General features: G+C 37.6%; 1 protein-coding gene across 1 annotated transcript in view; it reads right to left on the minus strand.

Annotated features, from left to right (window-relative positions):
• Nucleotides 1-8,657: 8,657 nt before the first annotated feature.
• The window catches only part of TYR (tyrosinase), a 109,079-nt gene continuing 98,573 nt past the window's right edge, over nucleotides 8,658-19,163 (minus strand). Inside the window, 1 exon segment of the mRNA NM_181001.3 lies at nucleotides 8,658-9,282. Coding sequence (NP_851344.1) covers nucleotides 9,056-9,282 — 227 coding nt within the window. The 3' untranslated portion in view covers nucleotides 8,658-9,055.

A 19,163-nucleotide genomic window follows, 5' to 3' on the forward strand; every position in this document is an offset into this window, starting at 1 on the left:
GCTTTAGTTTTCCTATTTGTAGAATGAGGGTTACGTAAGTTAATAGATATGAAGTATTTAGGGACACTAAGTAAGTACTCATTGCTATTAATAATAGCAATAATTTTAATAAATACAGAAAGATAAGTATGAAAGTCTGGAAGCAGGAAGGTATGAATTAAAATTCTTGGCTCCACACACTTACTAGATTTGTGACTTTTGGGCAGGTATTTTTTTGTTCGTGTTTTTCTTATTAAAATTAAGGGTATGTGAGAACCAGAAATTATAAAATAATATTGTTTAGAATTATGTGTAGCATAAAATAGACAAAGAGGTGACTATTATAATTATTATGGGAGAAAATAAATAATCTGAAGAAATCAGGTAGTAGACCATTGATAATTCATGCCTTTTCTGTATTATCTTATTTATGAAAATGTGCTTAAAAATATTGCTTTGAGGTGATTACATTTCCATTACAATTTCGTAGTTATTTGTCTGCTTCCCTGTCAGCTCCACTAATTGTTCATTTCTTCAATGAAGTGCACACTCTTAGGGTCTTAATCATCTTTGTATTCTAGGTCTTAGCAAAATATCTGATCCTCGATAGGTTCTCAGTAACTGTTTGCTAAATTAAATCTAATTCTCATTGTGCTATTACAACTAAGGAGCATAACTAATAGGAAATATTGGGTACTGTTAGGACATATTTATAAGCACAGGAAGAATTCTAAACTGGCTGTCCTCAAGAAAGAAAGCTATTATAAAGAAAAGCTAGAAAGAATCAGTTAAAAATTTATATGATCAAAAGATTATGTTTTAGCACTTACACATTATTTGAGTCATTAAGAAAAAGATAATATCAGACTTAAAAACTTGAATATTAATTTTGATTAGTTTTCTCTCTTCCTTATGGCACCAAAAAAACTCTTAGTTATTTTCCTTTTTTGGAATTTCTTGCCTCTGTCCTTTTCTTGTTCCATATCCACCATCTTAGTTGTAGATACAACCTCAACATCAGTTCACTGGCTCAGTGGCCAAAATATAGAACAGCGTTAAATTTGAGACAGCTCACATAACATAATAGAAATGATTTTTCCATGTGTATTTGAAAGCATTTTATTAAAAGATTAATATCACTGTCTCTCTGCCTTCTTTTTTACTTAATACCAACAACTACACTCAAAATCCTTTTAGGCAGCAACTGAGACATATCTTGGGCTTCCCAGGTGCCTCAGTGGTAAAAAATCCACCTGCCAATATAGGAGACTCAGGAGACATGGATTTGATCACAGGGTCAGGAAGATCCCTTGGAGGAGTAAATGGTATCCCACTTCAGTATTCTTGCCTGAAAAATACCATGGACAGAGAGGCCTGGAAAGCTACAGTCCATAGGGTCGCAAAGAGTCGAACATAACTGAGCACAAACGAGGTGTATCTTAATGGAAATTTTCCAGGATGAAAATTTTCATCCCATGATCCCACTCATCCCAGTGATCTATAGCTAACTGAGGATCAGGAGAGCACTGTTTACTTTTGCTTTTCTAGAAATATCTCATTATCAAAGGAAACAAATTCACCATTCTCAAGTACACTCCTTTCAGTTTTATTTTCTGGAGAAGGAAATGGCAACCCACTCCAGTGTTCTTGCCTGGAGAATCCCAGGGACCAGGGAGCCTGGCGGTCTGCCGTCTATGGGGTCGCACAGAGTCGGACACGACTGAAGCGACTTAGCAGCAGCAAACAAAGAATGAACCATTACTGTCCGACTCAAATAGAAGTCTTTCCTGCTGGGGCAGTTCAGCTGTTAATTAGGTTCGAGTTCAGTACCACATTCAGAGGTGGTTTAATAGCCACGAGTGTTTTATGAACTCTGAACCTGTTACTGGCATGATGTATATTTCCATGTCTTAAATGATTCTCTGTTTTAAGGTATACACTTCTATTTATCATGATGCATGTGTGTGCTCAGTCATGTTCAACTCTTTGTGGTCCTATGGACTGTAGCCTGCCCAGGTCCTCTGTCCATGGAAACTTCCAGGCAGTTGCCATTTCCTACTCCAGCGGATCTTGCCAATCCAGGGATTGAACCCACATCTCTTGCATCTCTTTCATTAGTAGGCAGATTCTTTACCACTAGCGCCACCTGGGAAGACCTTATATCATGATTTCATTTCATTAAATAGATTTACTATATTCACATTATGCAAAATGATTTTGCAGAAACAAAGTATGATTATATTTTGTCTCTTTTTTATTTTTTTATTATTTTATTTTTTTGTCTCTCTTTTTTAAAGATAGTTAATTTGTGCTAAGTTAATGTGCTCTATGAGAATTTGATAAAAAACACTTACTGAGTACTTAAGCTGTTATTCAGTCGCCCAGTCATGTCCAACTCTTTGTGACCCCACGGACTGCAGCACATCAGACTTCCCTGTCCCTCACCATCTCCTGGAGTTTGCCCAAGGTTCATGTTCATTGCATCCGTGATGCCAGTCAGCCATCTCATCCCTTGAAGCCCTCTTCTCATTCTGCCCTCAATCTCTCCCAGCATCAGGGACTTTTCCATTCAGCTGTCTGTTCACATGAGATGACCAAAATACTGGAGCTTCAGCTTCAGCACCATTCGTTCCAGTGAATATTCAGGGTTGATCTCCCTTAAGATTGACTGGTTTGATCCAGGAGTCATCTCCAGCACCACAGTTCCAAGGCATCAATTCTTTGGCATTCTGCCTTCTTCATGGGCCAATCCTCACAACCATATGTGACCGCTGGGGAAACCATAGCCTTGACTATACAGACCTTTGTCAGCAGAGTAGTGTCTCTGCTTTTCAACACACTGTCTAGATTTGTCATCCCTTTCCTGCCATTAATAAATGCTTGTATTTTTCTCCAGACTATGTTAAGGAACATTCTATTATAATCTACATTTTAAAAATGCAAAAACCAAGGAATATAGAGGTAAAATAATTCATAAAAGGTCATACAGTTAATGAGACTGAGCCAGGACTCCAATTCATAGAGTCTGACTTCAGATCCCATGCATTTGAAAGGTTTTCCTGTATCTTTAATGTACTGAATATCACAGCCCATCCCATGTTAATCACATATGAAGAACAATTTATCATCTGACCAATTCTTGTTAGTTTTTAGGTCAATATTGTAGGCAGAATAAGGCTTTTTCCCATCTCCCCTCAAATGTCCCTACCCTAATCCCCAGAACCTAGGTACATGTTATTAACATAGCAAAAAGGGCTTTGGGGGTATGATTAAAGTGAAGGACCTTGAAATGGAGTTTCTAGGACTACCAGGTTGACCCAAACTATTTTGATTGCTTAAAAGCACAAAACTTTTCCTTGCTGCAGTCAGTCAGAGAGAGAGAGAGAGGTGATTACAGAATAAGGATCAAAGTGAGGCAAGTCTTTACCTGTCTTTAAAGAGGCAAGTCTTTACCAGTCTTTAAAGAGGAAGGGAGGGGGCCATGTCATGAGGCTTGCAGGTGGCTTCAGGATGCTGAAAAAGGCAAGGAAATGAACTATTTCCTGGTGTCTCCACAAAGAACGTAACCTCACTGCCACTTTGATTTCAGCCCTTTGAAACCTGTAAAGGCAGAACCCGCAATCCTGGTCTACTGAAGTACGGGATAACAAACCTGCGGCATTTGAAGCCACTGTGCTTGTGGTTATTTACTGCACTGTCCATGTTGCTGTTCAGTTGCTAAGTCATATCTGCCTTTTGCAACCTATGGACTGCAGCCTGCCAGGCTCCTCTGTCCATGGGATTTCTGAGGCAAGAATATTGGAGTTGCCATTTCTTTCTCCAGGGGATATTCCCGACCCAGGGGTCAAACCATGTCTCCTTCATCGGCAATCGGGTTCTTTACCACTGAGCCACCAGAGAGACCCCTGCAGTAGCAATAGAAAGCATATAATCAGCAACAAAGTTCTCTCCAGTATTAAAGAGAGGAGAAATGTTTTCATTCTTTCTGTATTTTCTCTCTGTCTCTCTTTCTCCCTCTTTCTCTCCACACATATGTGAACACTCACACAGACACATCTATCTTTATAATTCTTCTGGCAAGAATGTTTTAAAATGACATGATTTGATAGGAAGACTGGCTAAATTCAGGTGGCGCTAGTGGTAAAGAATCTGCCTGTCAGTGCAGGAGATATAAGACACTGGGGTTCGATCCCTGGGTCAGGTCGGGAAGATCCCCTGGAGGAGGGCCTGGCAACCCACTCCAGTATTCTTGCCTGGAGAATCCCATGGGCAGAGGAGTTGAGGAGGCTACAGTCCATGGGGTTACAAAGAGTCAGACGTGGCTGAAGCAACTGAGCACGCATGACCAAATTCCAGGCAGAATGCAGAACTTTCTCAAAAAGCAGTAAAAACAAGTGGTTCAAACTTGTCTTGGGCTTGGTTTTCAGGTCTTTTCCAGCCTTTCCTACCCTGTCACATGATCTCCTGTCTATCCTAATCGCTGAACCTGACTCTGCTTTGATTCAGACTATTTTGATGACGTGGGCTTATTCTTCCAAGTATGGATTCCTGGTTTTGCTGTTTTCATTCCTATATGATTCTGAAAGGTACGCACATGTTTCTACCTAGCCAAGATGTACTCATTTCTAAAAATATCTTACCTGAGAACCAATTTACATGCATGTTTCTCCCTACCTTTCTGAAATGGCCTCAGTCAGTATTTTCTTCTGATTTTAATGAGGGAAAATGCTCATTACATAAATGTTATAATTTGAAAAAGTTTCATGAGAAGAAGCATCAAGTGAAGTGGCAATTAAGTCTTCAGTTCCTCTCAGAGAGACTTGCAACACTTCTTCTTCTAAGTTCTTCACCTTTGCATTTTCTTCTTCATGCCTTTTGATCTCTTATTTTTAGACTCTGTCTCTTTGCATTTTTTGATCAATGCAACCCTTTTCAAAAGCATATGACAATTCATTACAAAAACCATGAAAGTATTCAAATGCTTTGACCCAGAGATTCTACTCCTGGAAAACAAATGAAGTGAAACAAGATGCAAAATGTACCAGAATATTCATTATAGCAATAATTTACAGCTAGATGAAATCTAAATATTCAGGAAAGACAGTTGATAAAGTATGACATGTCAACATAATTGAATAACAGATAATGAAATTTATAATCATGAAGAACTGGATTCAAATCCCAGATAAATTACCTAAACTACTGAACACATATGTAAATAGGGAAGGCAAGTCTCCTATTTAAGCCATAGTCTCATTTAAAAATATGAATAATACTCTCATACTGACAACATGAAGATTAGATGAATTAACATATGTTAATATGCTGTGTTTATCACAGTTCTTGGAACATCATAACCACTCACTGCATTAACATCTTAGCTATTCATTTTGAAAGAATAAATTAGAAATCACCATAAAAATGATTAAAAAACATACGAGAATTGGTAGATTAACATGAAATTATAAGAATATTGCTATTAAGAAAAGAACTCATGAAACAATTAGATAAATGTAAGCTATCTACAGTTTTAATAAGGTTTTGGTTTAAAAGAAAATACTTAAAAGATTTCTTACAATTTTAAATAGCTGAAGGATTTGAAAGCCCTTAAAGCCTCCAGTGGTTGCCAAAGGCAGTTTTATATTCATTATATTGTACAAACTGGCAAATGCTTTTGAAAATAAGCAACGCAAAGTTAAAAAACTCATACTTGCATTTTAGCAGCTTTCAGAAGGAGTCTAATCAGAAGGCCAGTGGACCTTTGTTCTACTGAGATGCCCTCCAAAATAACACAAGCTCACAATAGGTGGCCCCAATGAGGCCTCTTTTTATAATGACAAAGAAAACTGTTCCTACAAATCAAAGCCCATATAAACAAGGGAAAGGCTATTTTAAAACATTCACAATCAAAGCCAGTTGTCAGCCAGCAAGAGACACTGTTGAAATGACTCCTATCCATCACATATTTATTTCTACAGATGAAGAATTATACATTTGACTTGTTGGAAAGGTTGGGTACTAAAAATAGTCTTTAAAAAACTAAAGCACAGAGAGAGGAACAAAAAGAGAGGCAGCTGCTTATTTCTTTCTCTGTAACAAAATGTGACTTATAATGTAGTAATGGAAAAACAGCGGAGCCCCAAACGAAGCAATTTATAAAATCCACACTATAAAATAATGCCACAGAATATGATGCTGATTAGCATTGAATGAAACTGCCAAGTATCTTAAAATATCAGTTATGTAATTTTGCTACCTTATTGAGAAAACCACGGAGTGAGTGAGGTGGTGGTTTTATCACAGATGTTGTTGCTGCACAAGTGGATAACCTGAGCCTCTAGAGAAGCAAAATGATATTCTATGTTGAAGTTCAGTGATAAAAGAGGGAATTGCCTTGTAATAAGGAAGAGAATGACTTCATACAGATCCCATCAGCAGCAATGAAAATTCCTTGGGTAGATTTTGATTCAAGATGCTTTGTAAAAATGATTAGAAATGTCACCGGGACTGAAAATTTCTTTCAAATCAAACTTAGCTAAATAATTATTTTGCATTTTGAGATCAGACTAAAGGCAACCACAATCACTATTCCTGTTTCTTGAGAATTTTCTTTAGACCTCATCAAAATTTATTTTGCAACTCTTTGCTCTGTTTTACTTGTTTCTGTTCTTTCAAATTTTGGTACTGGAGAAGATTCTTGAGAGTCCCTTGGACAGCAAGGAGATACAACCAGTCCATCCTAAAGGAAATCAGTTCTTAATATTCATTGGAAAGACTGATACTGAAGCTGAAACTCCAATACTTTGGCCACCTGATGCGAATAGCTGACTCACTGGAAAAAACCCTGATGCTGGGGAATATTGAAGGCAGGAAGAGAAGGGGACAACAGAGGATGAGATGGTTGGATGGCATCACCGACTCAATGGACATGAGTTTGAGCACCTCCGGGAGATGGAGAAGGACAGGGGAGCCTGGTGTGCTGCAGTTCATGGGGTCATAAAGAGCTGGACACAGATTAGCAACTGAGCAACAACAACAAAATTCCTTACTAAATTGAATCCAGTCCTCAAATGTTATTGCTAATTTATTTTAAATCTTGTAGTTCTGGTTCTGTACCAAGTGGAGGACATAAACCGTAGTATTTGCCCTGTAGTCCCACAGACCTTCCTTTGTTTAGATAAACATGCTGCTCCCCATCCTTGGCCTGATTTTCTCCTCTGGGCATCAGAAATTAGACAAGCCAGCAAATGATGACTGACAGCTAAGGTGAGTTAGAAGATGAATCTTGCTATATAAACTGAGTTTATTAACTATTAGTAATCTCTGAGAGTTGATGGCATTACTTCAATAGTTGTACATTTTTATTTGTTCTAGATGAAAATTAGCCAAAATCATCTGACCAATATATATAGCAAGATGATTTTTACTTTTCTCTGCATTTCTAAGTGCATTCATAAACAGTCTAACACTACATGGCATGCCTTATAGGAATTGTAGGATATTTTAATTGAAAGGTACCATACTGATCAATGGGTCCTCTCTTAAAAACCATTCCAGAGATGTAGAGGTTTAGGTGTCAGACTGAGGTGTATTTCTGGAGCTTGGATTGGATAATTCTGTTTTAAAAGCATGGCCATCTCAAGAGAGAGAGAGTAAAAAGACAGTGTTTAGGGATAGGGCTGGAAGTATAAGTTAAGCAGTCAAATGGAGATACATACCTAAAAATGCTGAGCAATTAAATGCAAACTAGACATAAGGGAACTAAAAGAGACTAAGGATTCAAGCACAGAGCTATTGAGTTTGGATGAGACGGTGGAAGAAGAAATTTGGTGAAACACACTGAAATACTGTGGTAGAGTCAGAGGGCCCTTTTCTAGAGCATGTTTGGCCTCATTTCTGAATGGGGAGTTGTTATAAGCCCTGAGCCAATGTAAATAAGTATGACTATAGACTCAATACTTAAATTCTATTTCTAGAATTCAAGTCAAATTTGTCATCCAACCTCTATGTGAAGAACTCTAGTGTCAAACACTTATTTTTTTTCCAAAAATGTCCATTTTGGTTTTGGAAAACTCTGAATATTGGACAGTTTTTCCTTTTCTTATACCCAAATGAGTCCCTGATAACTTCCACCCACTAGTCTTTTATGCTGTACATAACAATAGAAGGAATGGAATATCAATTGGATAATTTTTAGAAATTCAACTGGACCAAAAATTCAAGTAGCAAGATTATCTGGACATCTTAACTTAGGGTCTTAATTGCCAGGAAAAATAGAAATAAGTTATTTTACTAAAACTACAGACAGGCTAATATTCATGTAATTGTTTTCTACTAGCAAATGTTTCACAGCATTTTAAACATTCTGTAATAAAATAAAGTCCTTTTTAGAAGATATTTTAAAAGCACTATAATAAGATTATTATCTTTATTGTCAACACCTTCGGTGAGGACATCTTGAGGCAGGTACTTAGCTTGATTCTTTGCAGGAGAAACGTCCTTGATGTCAATGACCTTCAAATGTACAGTCAAAATTATGGCAGGAAAAGTCTGAAGACTATTTTTTACTTGAATTCCATAACATATTTTGGAGCAAGAATGTAAAATATAAGGGGAACATTGTGCTTTCTTAAGATAATTGGAATGTATTTATCAAGCTCAAAGGAGTCAATTAGTGTAAATTTGTTGCTATTTTATTAAAATTAAAGAAAGGGGATAATAAAAGGAACAAGTCATTCCACAATCAAGAGGAAAAGAATCACAATCGTTCCCATATTTTACAAGAGCACGTTCATTCAGATACATCTATAGTTACTTATTACCAAATGGCATCCTTTCCATGGAAATATGAGCTTGAGAAGAACCCTTCGGGGAATGATCAAAATCCAGCAAAGCAAGCACAGGTGGCTTCTACCTGAGTAGGAGGAGGGCTACATTTTGTATTGATAACAGTTTTGATAAGGGTCTCCAGAGACACATGCCAAGGATTTCCGCTGGGACATCCCCTGGGGACTTTAACATCATTTAAGTTATAGCGAGGTCAGGTTTTTTGCCCCAGCTCTATTGCCTAAACCTTTCATAAATGGCTCTGATACATCAAATTGTGGTAATCCTCTTTTTCCATGAGCAGGGGCTGCTTTTCTTCTGGAAGCTGGTTTCTCTTTCGACGACATAACAGGCTAGTAAGTCCTCCCAGCACAGCAGTAAGGACGGACCCAACCACAGCTGCCCCAATGAGCCACGGCCAGATTCGTTGCGCTTGTTCTAAGTAGGGCTTAATGTAATCTTGAAAAATGTCCGGTTCTGAAATAGAAAGACATCCCAATGTTTTTACTATCATCATCATCACCATCATCCTTGCTGCATACTTTGGAGTCAGAGGCTTAAGTCTAAATGCCAGCTCTGCTACTTACTAGCTATACGAGCTTGGGAAAGTTACACCTAATACCCCAAGGCTTCAGTATCTTCAACAGGAAAATAGGAAAACAATACCACCTTGCTTGGATGTTTCAAACTTCATAGATAGTATCTGACCTGTATATTGTATAGTGCCTGCTCCCTGCCAGCTACTCTAACTCCTTTAGCTATTTATAGTTATTTGGACTCCATATTTCTAAATAATAGGCAAATACTACTATCTCTTAATTTCTTGAGTTTATCTCTGGAGTTTGTCATGCATAAGCAATTATTTTAGCTCTCTCACAACTTCCCTTTTCTCCATCTTTTCAGTATAATAACATCAGGATTTGGGGCCAAATCCACATCTAGGACTTTCATTATTTTTAGTATTTAAATTTGATTCACAATTGAACCTAATAGTATTCTATGATTACATTATGATTACATTTCTTTCTCACATCATTTTCCTCTTGGAGTTGCTTGATTTTAAAGGAACCATCATTATTTACAAGACACTCTAAAATATCAGTTTTGTGACACAAAGGAAAGAAGAGAGTGTATCTTGGGCTTACCTTGCAAAAAAAATATGACTTTATGTGACTCAAGTCTTAAGCAAAAGTAATGCATGTAACTTTGGGGCAGTTCCCTAAAAAAGAAAAAGGATGCCTTCTCCTTTTCCCTTTTCTCCTTTCAACTAATGCAAATAGCATGTTGGTGAGCCAGCACAGGTCATGTGATCAAGGGTACACCCTAGGTCTTACAGAACTACAAGGAAGCAGCGGCTCTGGTCGCTGAAATTATGGGGCATGTATTTGACTATATACCAAGACTGCTATTTGACCAATTAATGAAACTAACTTATCTAGGCCATGGATATTTGAGCCTATATCTGTTCCCCAACCTTACTTTCCCTTTGTGGCTGATGTTGGAACTGTAACAGCTTTTTTTATAACCCATTTTGTTGGCTACAATTGATTAGTTCTGAGTGAACCACTGACTCAAGATGGGCCAATCAGAATTGGCCATTACTCAGAATTCACTGTGAAGAATTGAGTCCAGTGACTCAGGAGCTGGTAACAGTCTTAGTGCTAGGGAAGGGGTGGGGAGGGGAAAATGAGAAAGGGAGAGAGAGAGGAGATAAATCTTTAGACTGCTTGTTTCCTGGTTCCTACTGTTTCTCAGTCTCAGCTACATTTTTGTCTTTTTTATATTTCTAGTGTTTGTTCCTTCCTTGGGTTCTGTAAACCAATAAATTATCTTTTTATGTAATCTTGTTTCTATGGAGTTTCTGACATTTGCACTTCAAAAAGTCCTAATTATTTTTAAAGGTTAATTAGATTCCTGCAGTAATAAAAGATGGAGTAAGTACCTTAAGATACTCTGAAATTACAGTTATAAGAAAGCTGTGTTGTCGTAAAAAATTACATCAAATAAAAAGAAAATGAGTATTAGTTTATAAAATAACTAGGAAAGAATGGGTAGCAATGTGTTGTGAATGTAAAATGAGAGTCTCAATGTTCAGCATAAACTCAAGAACTCAGAACAATTAAAACAAGAGAATTTGTTAAAAATTAATTTTATATTATATTTCAATCTTCATTCAAAGGAGGAAAAAGTGGCGTTTCCCTGACTTAAGCAGGACAGAGCTCAGACCCTGTTTCTCCTGTTACCTTCTGCATTCCTGTCCTTCACACAGCATTTTGCCAGCTGTCACTAAGATACTTTTAATATTCTTAGGTTCCATTAAGCATAATTTGAAAAATATAGCCAATTAATGTTTCTCTTCATCATGAAGGGGCAATAAGCTCCAAAGAATTAACATTATAGAGTAAATAATAATAACAACAATTTATAACTTTGAATTAATATTAATTTAAATCTAAGAAATAAAAGCTAACAAAACTAAAATAAATTTTAAAATGTGAAAAATATTTTCATCAAACATAAAAGTACCTGTTTTAATACATTTAAAAATCATATTGAAAATGAGACTACAAATGCTGAGCTTGCATTGCTATTAATCACTTCAATATAGCATGCATTTTAACTGTGACAAAATGCAGATACATAGACGTTACATAATAATTATGATTTTCTTTATTGCTTGCTGCTCAGCTCAAATGCTTTCAAAATTTTAAAATACTATTTCTTTATGTGTCCTTTCCAGCTTATTTTATTATTTCTCTACTTTGGTTCATTTCAAGCAGTTTTAAATTTTACTGTCATCAGTGGACTATCTTCTTTGAAACAATCCATGTTTCTTAATGGCTTCAATCTAAACTTTTGACTTTTCCTTCTCAGTTGTTTGTTTTGCAGCCTCAATAGTGCTCCTGTAAATTATTTTTTAATATAAAAAGTTTTCTATTATTTTTACCTACTTAAAATTTCATTTTTCTTGTTACCTATTCTCTATAGAATAATCATATAGTTTTCTATTTGTTTGGTGCTCTGTCATTTCCAAAGCATTATTCACATGCCCATTTATCTATACAAGAAATGCATAAGGTAGTTAGGAATCATTATCCTAATTTAATGAATTCCCAACTTGAAACTTAGAAAATTTGCCTGTAATATTTAAATTCTGCAATGTATGTGTAACGTTAGGTATGATGCCTTTCACATAAAAAGTAATTTATAACTCTTATTTATTATTCTTATTCTATACTGTTCATGGGGTTCTCAAGGCAACAATACTGAAGTGGTTCACCATTCTCTTCTCCAGTGGACCACATTCTGTCAGACCTCTCCACCATGACCTGGCCATCTTGGGTGACCTCTGCATGGCATGGCTTAGTTTCATTGAGTTAGACAAGGCTGTAGTCCACGTGATCAGATTGGCTCATTTTCTGTGATTGTGGTGATGAAAAGGCAAAAAGTTAGGATACTGAAAGATGAACTCCCTAGGTCATTAGGTGCCCCATATGCTACTGGAGATCAGTAGAGGAATAACTCCAGAAAGAATGAAGTGACAGCCAAAGCAAAAGCAACACCCAGTTGTGGATGTGACTGATGATAGAAGCAAGGTCTAATGCTGTAAAAAAACAATATTATATAGGAACCTGAAATGATAGGTCGATGAATCAAGGCAAATTGGAAGTGGTCAAACAAGAGATGGCAAGAGTGAACTTCAACATTCTAGGAATCAGCAAACTAAAATTGACTGGAATGGGTGAATTTAACTCAGATGACCATTATATCTACTACTATGAGCAGGAATCCCTTGGAAGAAATGGAGTCATAGTCAACAAACGAGTCCGAAATGTATTACTTGGATGCAATCTCAAAAACGACAGAATGATCTCTGTTCGTTTCCAAGGCAAACCATTCAATATTACGGCAATCCAAGTCTATGACCCAACCTGTAATGCTGAAGAAGCTGAAGTTGAACGGTTCTATGAAGACCTACAAGACCTTCTAGAATTAACACACAAAAGAGATGCCTTTTGCATTATAGAGGACTGGAATGCAAAGTAGGAAGTCAAGAAACACCTTAAGTAACAGGCAAATTTGGCCTTGGAGTACAGAATGAAGCAGGCAAAGGCTAATAGAGTTTTGCCAAGAGAATACACTGGTCATAGAAAATACCCTCTTCCAACAACACAAGAGAAAACTCTACACATGGACATCACCAGATGGCCAACACTGAAATCAGATTGATTATATTCTTTGCCACAAAAGATGAAAAAGCTCTATACAGTCAGCAAAAACAAGACTTCTGACTGTGACTCATGAAACCTTATTGCCAAATTCAGACTGAAATTGAAGAAAGCGGGGGAAACCACTAGATCATTAGGTATGACCTAAATCAAATCCCTTATGAGTATACAGTGGAAGGGAGAAATAGATTTAAGGGACTAGATCTGATAGACAGAATGCCTGATGAACTATGGACAGAGGTTTGTGACATTGTACTGGAGACAGGGGTCAAGACCATCCCCAAGAAAAAGAAATGCAAAAAAGCAAAATGACTGTTTGGGGAGGCTTTACAAATAGCTGTGAAAAGAAGAGAAGTGAAAAGCAAAGGAGAAAAGAAAAGATATACTCATTTGAAAACGGAGTTATAGAGAATAGCAAGGAGAGATAAGAAAGCCTTCCTCAGCGATCAATGCAAAGAAATAGAGGAAAACAATAGAATGGGAAAGACTAGAGATCTCTTCAAGAAAATTAGAGATACCAAGGGAACATTTCATGCAAAGATGGGCTCAATAAAGGACAAAAATGGTATGGACCTAACAGAAGCAGAAGATATTTAGAAGAGGTGACAAGAATACACAGAAGAAATGTACAAAAAAGATCTTCATAAGATCTTCATGACCCAGATAATCATGTTGGTGTGCTCACTCACCTAGAGCCAGACATCCTGGAATGTGAAGTCAAGTGGGCCTTAGGAAGCATCACTATGAACAAAGCAAGTGGAGGTGAGGGAATTCCAGTTGAGCTATTTCAACTCCTAAAAGATGATGCTGTGAAAGTGCTGCACTCAATATGCCAGCAAATTTGGAAAACTCAGCAGTGGCCACAGGGCTGGAAAAGGGCAGTTTTCATTCCAATGCCAAAGAAAGGCAATGCCAAAGAATGCTCAAACTACCACACAATTGCACTCATCTCACACGCTAGTAAAGTAATGCTCAAAATTCTCCAGGCCAGGCTTCAGCAGTACATGAATTTCCAGATGTTCAAACTGGTTTTAGAAAAGACAGAGGAACCAGAGATCAAATTGCCAATATCTTTTGGATCATCAAAAAAGCAAGAGAGTTCCAGAAAAACATCTATTTCTGCTTTATTGACTATGCCAAAGCCTTTGACTGTGTGGATGATAATAAACTGTGGAAAATTTCGAAAGAGATGGGAATACCAGACCACCTGACTTGCCTCTTGAGAAACCTATATGCAGGTCAGGAAGCAACAGTCAGAACTGGGCATGGAAAATCAGACTGGCTCCAAATAGGAAAAGGAGTACGTCAAGGCTGTATATTGTCACCCTGCTTATTTAACTTATATGCAGAGTACATCATGAGAAATGCTGGGCTGGAGGAAGCACAAGCTGGAATCATGATTGCCGGGAGAAATATCAATAACCTCAGATATGCGGATGATACCACCCTTAAGGCAGAAAGTGAAGAAGAACTAAAGACCATCTTGATGAAAATGAAAGAGGAGAGTGAAAGAGTTGGCTTAAAGCTCAACATTCAGAAAACTAAGATCATGGCATCCACTCCCGTCACTTCATGGCAAATAGATGGGGAAACAGTGGAAACGGTATCAGACGTTATTTTTGGGGGCTCCAAAATCACGGCAGATGGTGTTTACTCCATGATATTAAAAGACACTTACTCCATGGAAGAAAAGTTATGACCAACCTAGACAGCAGAGGCATTACTTTGTTAACAAAGGTCCATCTAGTCAAGGCTATGGTTTTTCCAGTAGTCACGTATGGATGTGAGAGTTGGCCTATAAAGAAAGCTGATTGCTAAAGAATTGATGCTTTTGAACTGTGGTGTTGGAGAAGACTCTTGAGAGTCCCTTGGTCTGCAAGGAGATCCAACCAGTCCATCCTAAATGAGATCAGTCCTGGGTGTTCATTGGAAGGACTGATGTTGAAGCCAAAACTCCAATACTTTGGCCACCTGATGCGAAGAGCTGACTCATCTGAAAAGACCCTGATGCTGGGAAAGACTGAGGGCAAGAGGAGCAGGGGATGACAGAGGATGAGATGGTTGGATGGCATCATGGACTCAATGGACATGAGTTTGGGTAGACTCCAGGAGTTGGGATGGACAGGGAGGCCTGCCATGCTGAGGTTCATGGGTCACAAAGAGTTGGAAATGACTGAGCGACTGAACTGAACTGAACTGAATTCTTATTCCAAAGTAGTACCATCAGTATTTCAAATGAATCAGCTTGCAATAAAATTTTATCTCTTTAAACTTGTTTTGGTCACTGATTTTGTTCAATTTTCTCTTCTGGATTCCCAAATTCTTTTCTTCTATGCTCCTTTGTGACACTCGGCACAATCATCTATGTGTTATAGTTATTTATATATGTTTCTTACTTTTCAAACTTGATTACAAACTCTTGACAGCAAGTAGTGTATCTTTTTTTTTAATTTTATTTTATTTTTAAACTTTACAATATTGTATTAGTTTTGCCAAACATCAAAATGAATCCACCACAGGTATACCTGTGCTCCCCATCCTGAACCCTCCTCCCTCCGCGTACCCTCACTCTGGGTCGTCCCAGTGCACTAGCCCCAAGCATCCAGTATTGTGCATCGAACCTGGACTGGCGACTCATTTCATACTTGATATTATACATGTTTCAATGCCATTCTCCCAAATCTCCCCACCCTCTCCCTCTCCCACAGAGTCCATAAGACTGATCTATACATCAGTGTCTCTTTTGCTGTCTCGTACACAGGGTTATTGTTACCATCTTTCTAAATTCCATATATATGCGTTAGTATACTGTATTGGTGTTTTTCTTTCTGGCTTACTTCACTCTGTATAATAGGCTCCAGTTTCATCCACCTCATTAGAACTGATTCAAATGTATTCTTTTTAATGGCTGAGTAATACTCCATTGTGTATACGTACCACAGCTTTCTTATCCATTCATCTGCTGATGGGCCTCTAGGTTGCTTCCATGTCCTGGCTATTATAAACAGTGCTGCGATGGACATGGGGTACACGTGTCTCTTTCCCTTCTGGTTTCCTCAGTGTGTATGCCCAGCAGTGGGATTGCTGGATCATAAGGCAGTTCTATTTCCAGTTTTTTAAGGAATCTCCACACTGTTCTCCATAGTGGCTGTACTAGTTTGCATTCCCACCAACAGTGTAAGAGAGTTCCCTTTTCTCTGTACCCTCTCCAGCATTTATTGCTTATAGACTTTTGGATTGCAGCCATTCTGACTGGTGTGAAATGGTACCTCATAGTGGTTTTGATTTGCATTTCTCTGATAATGAGTGATGTTGAGCATCTTTTCATGTGTTTGTTAGCCATCTGTATGTCTTCTTTGGAGAAATGTATATTTAGTTCTTTGGCCCATTTTTTGATTGGGTCATTTATTTTTCTGGAGTTGAGCTGCAGGAGTTGCTTGTATATTTTTGAGATTAGTTGTTTGTCAGTTGCTTCATTTGCTATTATTTTCTCCCATTCTGAAGGCTGCCTTTTCACCTTGCTAATAGTTTCCTTTGTTGTGCAGAAGCTTTAAGTTTAATTAGGTCCCATTTGTTTATTTTTGCTTTTATTTCCAATATTCTGGGAGGTGGGTCATAGAGGATCCTGCTGTGATGTATGTCGGAGAGTGTTTTGCCTATGTTCTCCTCTAGGAGTTTTATAGTTTCTGGTCTTACGTTGAGATCTTTAATCCATTTTGAGTTTATTTTTGTGTATGGTGTTAGAAAGTGTTCTAGTTTCATTCTTTTACAAGTGGTTGACCAGTTTTCCCAGCACCACTTGTTAAAGAGATTGTCTTTAATCCATTGTATATTCTTGCCTCCTTTGTCAAAGAAATTAAGGAAACAATTCCATTCTCCATTGCAACGGAAAGAATAAAATACTTAGGAATATATCTACCTAAAGAAACTAAAGACCTATATATAGAAAACTATAAAACACTGGTGAAAGAAATCAAAGAGGACACTAATAGATGGAGAAATATACCATGTTCATGGATTGGAAGAATCAATATAGTGAAAATGAGTATACTACCCAAAGCAATTTATAGATTCAATGTAATCCCTATCAAGCTACCAACGGTATTCTTCACAGAGCTAGAACAAACAATTTCACAATTTGTATGGAAATACAAAAAACCTCGAATAGCCAAAGCTATCTTGAGAAAGAAGAATGGAACTGGAGAAATCAACCTACCTGACTTCAGGCTCTATTACAAAGCCACAGTTATCAAGACAGTATGGTACTGGCACAAAGACAGAAATATTGATCAATGGACCAAAATAGAAAGCCCAGAGATAAATCCACGCACATAAGTAGTGTATCTTTATTTATCTTTCATTCTTCTATTTATTTATTCATTCATACAGCAACATTTACTGAGACACAATATATGCCACTTGGTTGTTCACACATGTGAAAGGATCAGAGCCCCTGGCCTGAAGGAAACAATAACTGGAAGAGGAGCCTGACAAGTAAACAAATTGTTTTAAGAACAATGCTGTTCTAATGAAAGCATGTAAAAGATATAATGGGATCACAGGGAAAAGACCTCCTCTATCTGTCTGGGGAATCAGAGAAGGCATCCTAGGAGACTATCCCTCTGAGTAGAATGAATTAGAACTTGAATGTAGGATGCTGATGGCAAGCCATTCCTGGCAGAAGGAACAGGATACACCTTTGCATACACATAGGCAAGCATAAGTGAACAAATCCACGAACAACAGAGACCTCATCAAATCCCGTGTGCAGAATGAAATATTCCAATTATTGTGCATGCCTCTTCCTCTCATTTTTAAAAATTAATTTATTCATTTTAATTGGAGGCTAATTACTTTACAATGTTGTAGTGGTTTTTGCCATAGATTGACATGAATCAGCCATGGGTGTACATGTGTTCCCCATCCTGAACCCCCCTCCCATCTCCTTCCCCATCCCATCCCTCAGGGTTGTCCCATTGCACCGGTTTTGAGTGCCCTGTTTCATGCATCGAACTTGGACTGATGATCTATCTCACATATGGTAATATACATGTTTCAATGCTATTCTCTCAAATCATCCTACTTTGGCCTTCTCCCACAGAGTCCAAAAGTCTTTTCTTTATATCTGTGTCTCTATTGCTGTCTCACGTATAGGGTTGTCAGTACCATCTTTCTAAATTCCATATATATGCATTAATATATCATATTAGTGTTTTTCTTTCTGACTTACTTAACTCTGTATAATAGGCTCAAGTTTCATCCAGCTTATTAGAACTGATTCAAATGTGTTCTTTTAAATAGCTGAGCAATATTCCATTGTGTATATATACTACAGCTTTCTTACCCATTCACCTGCCAATGGACATCTAGGTTTGTCCATGTCCTAGCTATTGTAAACAGTGCAAAAAAACAATTCCATTCACCACTGTGATGAAAAGAATAAAATCTTTAGGAATAAAAAGTGAAAGTGAAGTTGCTCAGTCGTGTCCGACTCTTTGCTACCCCCATGGACTGTAGCCTACCAGACTTCTCCATCCATGGGATTTTCCAGGCAAGAGTACTGGAGTGGGTTGCCATTTCCTTCTCCAGGATATCTTCCCGACCCAGGGATTGAACCCTGGTCTCCCGCATTGTAGGCAGACGCTTTACCAGCTTAGCCATTTATCCTTAGGAATAAATCTACCTAAAAAACAAAAGACCTATATATAGAAAACTATAAAACACTGATGAAAGAAATCAAAGATGACACAAATAGATGGAGAAATATACCATGTTCATGGATTGGAAGAATCAATATAGTGAAAATGAGTATACTACTCAAAGCAATCTAAAGATTCAATGAAATCCCTATCAAGCTACCAATGGTATTTTTCACAGAACTAGAAAAAATAACTTCACAATTTGTATGGAAATACAAAAAATCTCAAATAGCCAAAGCATCTTGAGAAAGAAAAATGGAACTGGAGGAATCAACCTGCCTGACTTCAGACTATACCACAAAGCTACAGTCATCAAGTATGGATGTGAGAGTTGGACTGTGAAGAAAGCTGAGTGCCGAAGAATTGATGCTTTTGAACTGTGGTGTTGGAGAAGACTCTTGAGAGTCCCTTGAACTCCAAGGAGATCCAA

This window comes from Bos taurus, chromosome 29 (genome assembly GCF_002263795.3).
Source record: "Bos taurus isolate L1 Dominette 01449 registration number 42190680 breed Hereford chromosome 29, ARS-UCD2.0, whole genome shotgun sequence".
NCBI classification, from domain to species: domain Eukaryota; kingdom Metazoa; phylum Chordata; class Mammalia; order Artiodactyla; family Bovidae; genus Bos; species Bos taurus.